At 36.7% G+C, this 10,265-nt stretch overlaps 1 protein-coding gene across 7 annotated transcripts in view; it reads right to left on the bottom strand.

The window, feature by feature from the left end:
- Nucleotides 1-3,078: 3,078 nt before the first annotated feature.
- Nucleotides 3,079-10,265, bottom strand: part of LOC124796088 (AF4/FMR2 family member lilli-like) — a 482,595-nt gene continuing 475,408 nt past the window's right edge. For 3 of the 7 annotated variants that reach the window (XM_047260193.1, XM_047260215.1, XM_047260177.1), the window contains exons 10-11: nucleotides 9,131-9,412; nucleotides 3,079-6,192 (exon numbers count right to left, since the gene is read on the bottom strand). In XM_047260193.1, coding sequence (XP_047116149.1) covers nucleotides 5,746-6,192; nucleotides 9,131-9,412 — 729 coding nt within the window. In that variant the 3' untranslated portion in view covers nucleotides 3,079-5,745. The remainder of the gene's footprint in view (nucleotides 6,193-9,130; nucleotides 9,413-10,265) is intronic. The other 4 variants (XM_047260200.1, XM_047260207.1, XM_047260185.1 and 1 more) reach the window with 4 other exon arrangements.

The following is a 10,265-nucleotide window of genomic DNA, read 5'->3' as shown; positions in this document are numbered from 1 at the left end:
AACTTATGAAATTTATAAATAAAAACAGCATCCTATGTAGTAAACAACATGGATTCAGAAACAAGAGGTCAACGACAACTGCTGTCTATGAGTGCATCAATTCCATCCTAAACCTGATGGACAAAAAACAGGAAACAATAGGAGTCTTTATTGACTTGTCAAAAGCTTTTGACATGGTGGACCATAAAATTCTGCTATCAAAGCTAGAAAGATATGGTATTCGAGGTCTGTCCAACAAGTTGATCAGTTTCTTCCTGACTAATTGTATGCAGGCAGTGTGCATCAAGCACACAAATATTGAACTAAAAACTGTATCTAATCACTTATCTGACTATAAACAAATTAAATGTGGGGTACCCCAAGGATCAGCATTGGGACCCCTTCTGTTTCTTCTGTACATAAATATTTGCAGATGACACCACAATTCTACTAAAAGGAGATGACAATGAACAGTTACAGCAGACAGTAAACACGGTCATGAAACAACTTAGCAGCTGGGCACAGAGTAACCAGCTTGTAATAAACAGTAAGAAAACCATTGCTCTAAAATTCCACAATGTTCCTAACAAGGACCTGTTTATCCCATCAGTCTCTATCAATGTCGAACCAGTTGGTAACAATACTGAAACCAAATTCTTAGGACTTTGGCTGCAGAGTAACATCAGATGGAATAAGCATATTGAATATCTCAATGCAGAACTGAGCAAAACATGTTACCTTCTTTGTTCATTAAAATCATGCTGTAGTGAGAAAACAGTATTGAATGCATATCATGCGTACTTTCATTCTTGTCTTAGATATGGGGTCACCTTCTGGGGAAACTCTAAAACAGCTAATAGCACTTTTAAACTACAAAAAAGGGCCATTAGAATCTTGTTTGGGTGCAAGCCTAGAGACTCTTGTAAACCCCTGTTTAAGAAATCTGGTATTCCTCCATTACCATGTATATACATTATGGAAACCCTTTTGTCCTTTAAATTAAATGTAATAGGCAAGGACCGGAGACTGCAAAAAAACTGTGATATACATGAGCACTTTACCAGACAAAACAGAAACTTACATATGACTCAAATCAGCACAGCACTGTGCCAAAAAGGTACTTTTCATAAGGGAGTTAAGCTTTATGCCAAACTTCCTGAAAACATAAAAGCTATCACTGAGGTCAATACATTTGGAAAATCTCTTAAGTCATATTTACAGCATCACTGCTTTTACTCCATTGAAGAATATTTAAATTTTGAAATGCGTTATATAAATACTTACGTGTAAAGTGTATTATGGTAACCTTAAGTATGTATGCCTTGTAATGACTTTCAGCCTGTATATTTATAACTTGACTTGTCCAATGTCTTATGCATAAGCTGCTATGTAGCCAACAGGACCAATAAAAATACAAATACAATACAATACAATACAATACTCACATTTGTTTCACATTACTGTTACTAAATCGGCACTGCAGTAACAATTTCTTAAAGACTGAATTATGGGTGCCATATAATGGTAGAGATTTTCCCACTGTTCTTCCTGTATAATTCTATAAATATTTCTAGTGTATTCATTATTATCCAGTTTCTTCAACAATACTTTCTTTTCCTTCCAAAAACAAAATCAAACAGAATGTGTTAGTGTTTTATCTGGATAACAATGTGTTTGTTAATATGTTGGTATCCAGTTCATTAACAATAGTTGGATCTATCTTGAGTTCTCAATGGCTGTTGCAATGTGTTGTAGAAATGACTAGTGAAAACAGTAGATTTGAGAAAATAAATCTTGGAAGAAGGCTGTTACTGAAAACATTATGATCCAAGCTGTACTGCTTAGTTCAATCAAATTAAGATTGACAAATCAGTCTTATCCATGTCAGACATCCCACCTTGTCAAATCTACAATATATTTATGCTTTTTCAGGTATGCTTTGTCCAGGGCTTCTCGTATCAATTAAAAAGTTAAAGCATTTTGAGACTATTGTGAATTGTGTTCTTAATAATGTTCACAATATCATTCTAGCATTAACTGCAGTTTCATTTCAGATTGTTGCTTTCACTTGTAAATATTACGTGATCACTTACCAAAATTTCTTTGTAAAGATGGGAGACATTACAGAACCTTACGCTAGGCTTCAAGCTATCAGTATTTACTATAAGGATACCTTAGTGTTTTCAGTTTATTCATTTCTTTACCAAGATTATTACATTGCAGTAGAACCAGTTTTTTCTTCTTAATCTCCTGATTACTAACCTTGACTTTTACAGTTCCATCTGTAATGATGAACTGTCTATGAGCTTGATGAGTTGTACTCAAAAATTCAGATGACATCATTTGCTAAAATCCTTATCCTAATTTAGCTGGTGTGACCATAATCATCAGGTCTATTCATAATTATATTGATGGTATGAATATAATAGAGGGAAACATTCCACATGGGAAAAATATATCTACACTAAAATATATCTACACTAATAAACACAAACACACACATTTTGTGTGTGTGTTTGTGTTTGTTAGTGTCTCTATCAACATACAAACGCTTTCGTTTGGTAAGTTACATCATCTTTGTATTTAGATATAATTATATTGATGGATACTCCTGATGTGAACTGCTCTAGTTCTTCAAATTAGCTTCAAGGTTTAAGGTTAGCTGTTCCTTCTGTAACCATGCAATAAAGTGAATAACTCCACAGTCATATTACAAATACATTCCATCATAACATCCTGCATGGAAAAGCACCTACAAACTTCACATTGGAAACCATTTCATACTACTTTGTGACAATTTCAACACTCAACCAACCTAACAGTTCAGCTGATATTAGTTATTTAATGAACAAATTGTGTATATGATTTCCAAAAGGTTCTTACCATTTCTAACATATTTAGTTGAGGATATTTATAGCAAAATGCTCAGTCAATTTATGAATGTTTCACCATTCAGCTGCGTAATTTGGCTAACGAAAGATATTCAACAACAAATGTTTTATGCAGCAGTTGGAATACCAAAGAAATAAAATCTTAATTTAGTGAATGTGAATTAGGATCATATGAGATGCTTTCTCAGCATCATTGACATTAGAAAAATTTTACAGTTGTATGTGATGAAATTTTATTATTTTCAGAAAAAGTTTACACATAATAATTTCATACTCAGATTATTGGTTTCCTTTATCATTTGTTCTTAATATTAAACATTATATACAAGATTATTTACAGCATTTAAATAACTCCCACAATTAAATACTGTACTGTAAATGTAGGATTAAAGATTACTTATTTGCTAGAATATTTTGATGAGAATGCAGTTATTCCCATACATTATATGACTTCCTGAATCACTTGTTCACTTTTCTTTGGATCAGCATATGATGATGTAAAATATACATCAACATTAAAAAAGAAAGTGTACAAGTTTCTTTTAGACACACACACACACACACACACACACACACACACACACACACACACACATACATACACACTTTCAGGCATTTGAAAAACAATGCAAAAATGTTCATTGTTAATTTGACTAAGTAATATTGTACTGAGGAATAGCATTTAATAAATGAATGTGATCACAGATATGACCATTAGCACTGAAGAATGCTGCCTATTCAATCAGTCTAAATCTTTGGTAGAGACACACCTCAAACTTTGGATTTTTTTATCACATCTTACAGAAAAGGAACATTCATTCATCCATTCAGACTATATAGTTTAGTATTCTCCTTCTGTTGAGTGCTACAAGCAATTTTCATGTAGTTACACAATAATTTTAATTACTATAATGAAGTCTTGCTCTAATTACATCAAAAACAACATAATTTTCTACTACTGGTCCACCACTTGTCTTTATTACACTGACAACTTTTTATTGTTTATGTACAATTTGAAAGATTACTACTTTTTTCGATGCTTGAGTATCACTTGCCTAATGGCTCTGTATGTCTGTCACAGCTTTTGTTTGTATGGAAAACAATAAGCATCCTAATGCTTAAAAAATAGTCTAAATTAACTTTGTAATGAGTCAACAAGTCAACATTATTATGAATTTTGAATCATTCTTCATAAGTATCACTTGCTGCAAAGAAAAAAGTATGCACACTGGGAAAACGCACAAGCAAATTGCCTTCCCCATTAAAGAACACACCGGCAGGGATCTTGTTAATGGTAAATCTTAAGTACTGTTTGCTATAGCATTTTAACTGACTTAAAAGTACAATTGAACATGACATTTTAACAGTCTAACATTTATAGGAAACGTTTATAGAAGACTCATCAATAAAGATGGAAATGTAAAGTGAGTACAAGAGTGAGTCCTATTTTCTTCTGAATTATGGCCAGATTAACTATAGGCATTTTGCTGTACTGATGAAGTTTCAGTTTGCGAGTATCAACTGGAGCAGAATTAAATACCAGGAAGTGGAGTTTTGGAAATTTTTAATATGAAAAACATGAAATTGTTTGCTATGCACATTAATGAAAATCTGTTTTAGGTGTAGCTGAATGCTCATGATGACATTTTCTGTTTACTGCGAAAAACAAAATTTGGGTTTTATTCGCAAACTGAACTTTCTTTTCTATCTGTCTGAATGAGATACAGTATTCTCAATATCTCACTGAGATAGTGAAGCACATTCTCATCCATAAACATGCACAGCATCTTTCTGTGCCTTTATTATTTTCCTTTCATTTAGGGCATTTATTTGCACTCACTTATCGAACATGTTCTGTTATTTAGCTGTCTTATAGGAAAATGATGATATAAAAGCTTTTGCACATAAATTTGTGAAGTATGTTGTAAACTTCAGAAAACTGTAGCTTTAATTTATTCCTATAATTGGGCTGCTCTGTATTATTCTGGCTGAGGACACACAGAAGACAAGGAAATAAGCCAATACATTTTAGACATCCTGAAAATATCTAATGATCAGATTAGTTTCATGCTAGTTGCCAGACGTAAAGGTGCAGATCACAGTGTCCAATGTGCTTAAAATATGTTTTGATGATGCCGTAGAGAACTAGTTGGAGAAAGAACTCAACTTTGTTTCCTCAGCTTTTTACAGCTGATGCAAATAAGCTGACCTTTGCTTAAGTACAGTACAGATCATCTTTGAAGGCACCAAACAGTCTTTGTATTTCCAAATGAACTGGGTTAACACCAGATTTGAAGTTAGTCTACCTATGTTCCAAGTACAGTGCTTTACAAACATTATTTCAGTTAACAGTACATCATAAAATCTGACAAGAATGTACCTCTTCCTTTGTTCTTTGTTTAATAAATTCACATAAAAATGAATTAGCTCAACACAAATAAAAATGAATATAGAGTGCTCCATGACTGGAGAGCCTCATGTCTATTTTTACATCCCATTACCTATACACAAATCCTGCTTTGTGAACTGTTTCATATATGACTAGCATTGTTACAAAAAGAGATAAGCTGGTATGTGAGAGAAACATTTGTTTCAAACACATGGCTCATGTAGATATTGCCCCTTTTCTACATGAATATACAAACAATGGAGGGACATAATAAATAGTAATGTATTGTAAGCAGAACTATGAGATAGCACATTGTCCTTTTGGCTGCGTATAATAGATTACACACTCAGACAGTTAACTTGTTTTGAATCTCATTCAAAAAGTTTCTCAAGTCCACTGAAATGTTTCTTTTCATTTAAAATAAGGGTCAATCCCAGTTTTTTTTCAAAACAGCCTTTAGACCTCAGTCTGGCTGTTAACTTTTTGTCATAGGTGTGTGATTTCTGCCATGTTCTCCTGTGGAGCTCGCTGATTGTCAGTCTGGCTGGCTTTGTTTTGTTGTTGTTGATAGACACTGTTCTGTAGCTGTTGTTGTTGTTGCTGCTGCTGCTGATGTTGATATGCTGCTCCTTGTTCCACTGCTGCAGTAGGTGTTGTACTAGGTGACGAACTAGGGAAAAAGCATGCACCGCTTCCATCATTCACTGGTGATGTCACATCTAGACAATCACAGCTCAAGCTCGAGTCGGACAATGTGGGGTCTCCTGCATATTTGGGAAGCAAGAGAAGACTCTCCGTAGACTTAGTGGGCTGCACATATCTATGATGGTGGCTGTGATGGTTGTGGTGTTGGCTGTCGTGGCCGTAAGAAGTCTGTGTCATCCCTTGTGCTCGCCGGTCTCCACTGCGGCCCTGCTGTGATGAGCCACCTGCCTGGAACAGGGCAATGACTTGTAATAAGCTAATAACAGCTCCCTATGCTCTTCATTCTATCTGAACTATACATAATGCAGACAAGCAGGAACCTTGCCAAATACAGAAAATTGAAGTACTTTTGAATCTGCTGTAACAAACAATATTGCAAATTAAGTTTTTGTTTTTAAGATAGGAATGTACATCAAGCACAGACTGAGTCTGCATGACAGATTAACAGTTAACTGCTGTGCATGTTGTTATGTTTGGGTGTGCTCTGCATTGAGGTCATCAGTATGACAAATTCACAGTCTTGCACACTATGCAGTGTACAAATAAAGTTTTATGTCAATATTTAAATGAACATATAGATTTTGCCCTAGATACAGATTTTACATTTCTTTCATAATACATTTGTACCCTCTGCCAACCTACATTGCCCATTGTGATAGAATTCTGCCAAAAAATCAAAGATCAGCAGTTGGCTTTCAAGAGCTCTTTTATATTACGAGGGTAGTTTGAAAAGTTCTCAGAACAGAATAGAAAAAAAGTACTTACATAATTGAAACCTTTTTTATTTTTCAATGTAGTCTTCTTGTAGATTAATGCACTTGGTCCAGTGATGTTCCAGTGCCTTGATCTCATCTCGAAAATGAGTTTCCTCCAAGCCTGCAAAATAGTTGTCAACTCCGGCTATCAATTCTTCTTTTGAAGTGAATCTTCATCCAACAAGAAAAATTTTCAGTTTTGGGAAGAGATGGAAGTCTGACGGAGTCATATCAGGTGCATAAGGTGGGTGTGGCAAAACTTCATTCCTTAGTTTGTGTAATATTGTCATGGCGGAGGCACATGTTTTTGATCCAGCATCAAGAGTCGCAGAACCCATCTTGGAGATAATTTTTTCATTTATAATTCTTCTGTTAAAATGTGATATACCCTTTCAGAAGACATCTGGCAAGCATGAGCAATTTTATGCACTTTCAATCGGTGATCCTCCACGACCATTTTGTACACTTTTGCAATGATTTCTGGAGTAGTGAAACATCTTGGCTGACCACTGCACGGGTCATCATCTACACTCTCCTGACCAAATTTAAATTCATTTATCCACTTGGCAACAGTTGAATATGTGGGAGCAGAGTCCCCCTAGGAGCAGAGTCCCCCAGTGTATTGTGGAAATTGGCATGAATGTCCTTTGCTTTCATACCTTTCTTCATGAAATACTTAATCCCTGCTTGAATCTTGATTTTTTCCATCTTCACAAATCACTATGTGATAACAGCAACAGAGCCACATCACCACCACAGCTCTCTTCCAAGAGCACTGACGTGGCACGTGTTTACTGGCAACAGTCCAATGAATATCACGTGAACAACTTGTTGCACTAGCACTGACCTCTCATGGTGATTCTGAGAACTTTTCAAACCACTGTCTTGCTTTAAATATTCTTCATAGGAATGAGTAATCATCCAGTGTAGGCAGGTTACTTGATTACAAATGTTATACGAGGGGCATTTGAAAAGTCCAAGAAAAAATAAAAACTACTTACGTGTTTGAGGTAAACCTTTTTTATTTTTCGACATAGTCTCCTTTCCCTTCTGAATAATAGGAATTGCCCAAGTCTGCGAAATAGCTATTAGTTGCTGCAATCACCTCCTCGTGTGAATAAAATCTTTGTCCCGCCAGACATTTCTTCAAATTGGGGAACAAACAGTAGTCCGAGGGAGCCAAGTCTGGAGAATATGGGGGATTTGAAACGAGTTGGAATCCTATTTCCATTAATTTTGCAACCACAACTGCTGAGGAATGTGCTGGTGCATTGTCATGATGGAAAATGACTTTTTAGCAGTCCAATCGGAGGGGTTTTTCTTGCAGCTCGGTTTTCAGATGGTCCAATAATGATGAATAATATTCACCTGTAATAGTTTTACTCTTTTCTGGATAGTCGGTGAAGATTATCCCTTTCGAATCCCAAAAGACAGTTGCCATAACCTTTCCGGCTGAAGGAATGGTCTTTGCCTTTTTTGGTGCAGATTCTCCCTTGGTAACCCATTGTTTAGATTGTTGTTTGGTCTCAGGAGTATAGTAATGTATCCATGTTTCACCCACAGTGATGAAACAATGCTTAAAGTCCTGCAGATTCTTCCTGAACAGCTGCAAATCATTCTTGCAACACTTCACACGATTCCATCTTTGTTCAAGCGTGAGCAATTGCGGAGCCCATCTTGCAGATAGTTTTCTCATGTCCAACTGTTTATGCAAAATATTATGTACCTGTTCATTCGAGATGCCCACAGCACTAGCAATCTTACGCACCTTAACTTCTCTGTCATCCATCACCGTATCATTGAATTTTATCGATGATTTCTGGAGTCGTAACCTCTACAGGGTGTCCAGAATGTTCAGTATCACTTGTGCCCATATGGCCATTATGAAATTTTTGAAACCACTTATAAACTGTTCTAATCAAAGGTGCAGAGTCACCACAATGTTTATCAAGCTTCTCTTTAGTCTCCTGAGGCGTTTTGCCTTTCGTAAAGTAATGTTTAATCACCACACGAAATTCTTTTTCGTCCATTTTTTGACAATCACTCAACTTCTTTGATTCACACGAATGCCAAACACAAAGAAATAGACCAATATGGCTGAAACTTGGTGCGCGTTCTTTCCAAAGATGCTACTAACTAAACATGACCTTGACACGCGCCGGTGGTGTCATTTCTCAGACTCTGCATGGACTTTTCAAATGCCCCTTGTATAATAGTTCACATTGTTCTAAAGTATTTGCATTTTACATGCATATCAGGACTGAATAATATCTAAGAAAACAATATAACGATATTGAATGTTTGAAGTACTTTATATTCTGGCAACTGCTTAGATGTCAGATCAATGTGATTAAATATTTACAAATAAGTACACAACATTTAACGATACTGTTTAAGTACATGCTTCATACCTTGGTGCTCTGGGTCCTGCTGTGGCCTTTCCCACTACTCTTCACAGATGTAGTGTCTAGGTAACCATAACCAAAGCCATATCCACCAAAGGCTTTTGTTGTTAGGTTGTCCCAAGATTTGGCAGGTTTTGCTGGATTATAAGACGAAAAGTTAGAGTCTTGTTGCTGTGAACTTGATGGATGATGATGATGATGGTGATGGTGATGGTGATAAGAGTTAGATGTTCCTTGCTTACCAGATGCTGTTTTGGTTGAGTGATTTCGGCTTGATGTTCCCTGCTGCTGGAAAAGAAAAAAAATGAGATGGAAATAAATTATTATATATTTTCTAAAACTGTCAGACTGCACAGTTTATAGTGATATTAAATATTGTATTAGATCCATCCTTCATGAAATCCTCCCCACTCCACCAAGAGTGTCTTTCCACCGTCCACCTAACCTTCGTAACTTCTTGGTTCATCCCTATGAAATCCCCAAACCACCTTCCCTACCCTCTGGCTCCTACCCTTGTAACTGCCCCTGGTGTAAAACCTGTCCCACACACCCTCCCACCACCACCTACACCAGTCCTGTAACCCAGAAGGTGTACACGATCAAAGGCAGAACCACGTGTGAAAGCACCCACGTGATTTACTAACTGACCTGCCTACACTGTGAAGCTTTCTATGTGGGAATGACCAGCAACAATCTGTCCATTCGCATGAATGGACACAGGCAGACAGTGTTTGTTGGTAATGAGGATCGCCCTGTGGCTAAACATGCCTTGGTGCACGGCCAGCACATCTTGGCACAGTGTTACACTCTCCGAGTTATCTGGATACTTCCCACTAACACCAACCTGTCAGAACTCCGGAGATGGGAACTTGCCCTTCAGTATATCCTCTCTCCCCGTTATCCACCAGGCCTCAACCTCCGCTAATTTCAAGTTGCCGCCACTCATACCTCACCTGTCATTCAACAACATCTTTGCCTCTGTACTTCCGCCTAGACTGACATCTCTTCCCAAACTCTTTGCCTTTACAAATGTCTGCTTGTGTCTGTGTATGTGTGGATGGATATGTGTGTGTGTGTGTGTGTGTGTGTGTGTGTGTGTGTGTGTGTGAGTGTATACCTGTCCTTTTTTCCCCCTAAGGTA

The sequence above is a fragment of the Schistocerca piceifrons genome, chromosome 1 (assembly GCF_021461385.2).
Source record: "Schistocerca piceifrons isolate TAMUIC-IGC-003096 chromosome 1, iqSchPice1.1, whole genome shotgun sequence".
In the NCBI taxonomy this organism is placed as follows: domain Eukaryota; kingdom Metazoa; phylum Arthropoda; class Insecta; order Orthoptera; family Acrididae; genus Schistocerca; species Schistocerca piceifrons.
The sequence above is the reverse complement of the archived record's forward strand: the minus strand, read 5'-3'. Positions and strand labels throughout refer to the sequence as shown.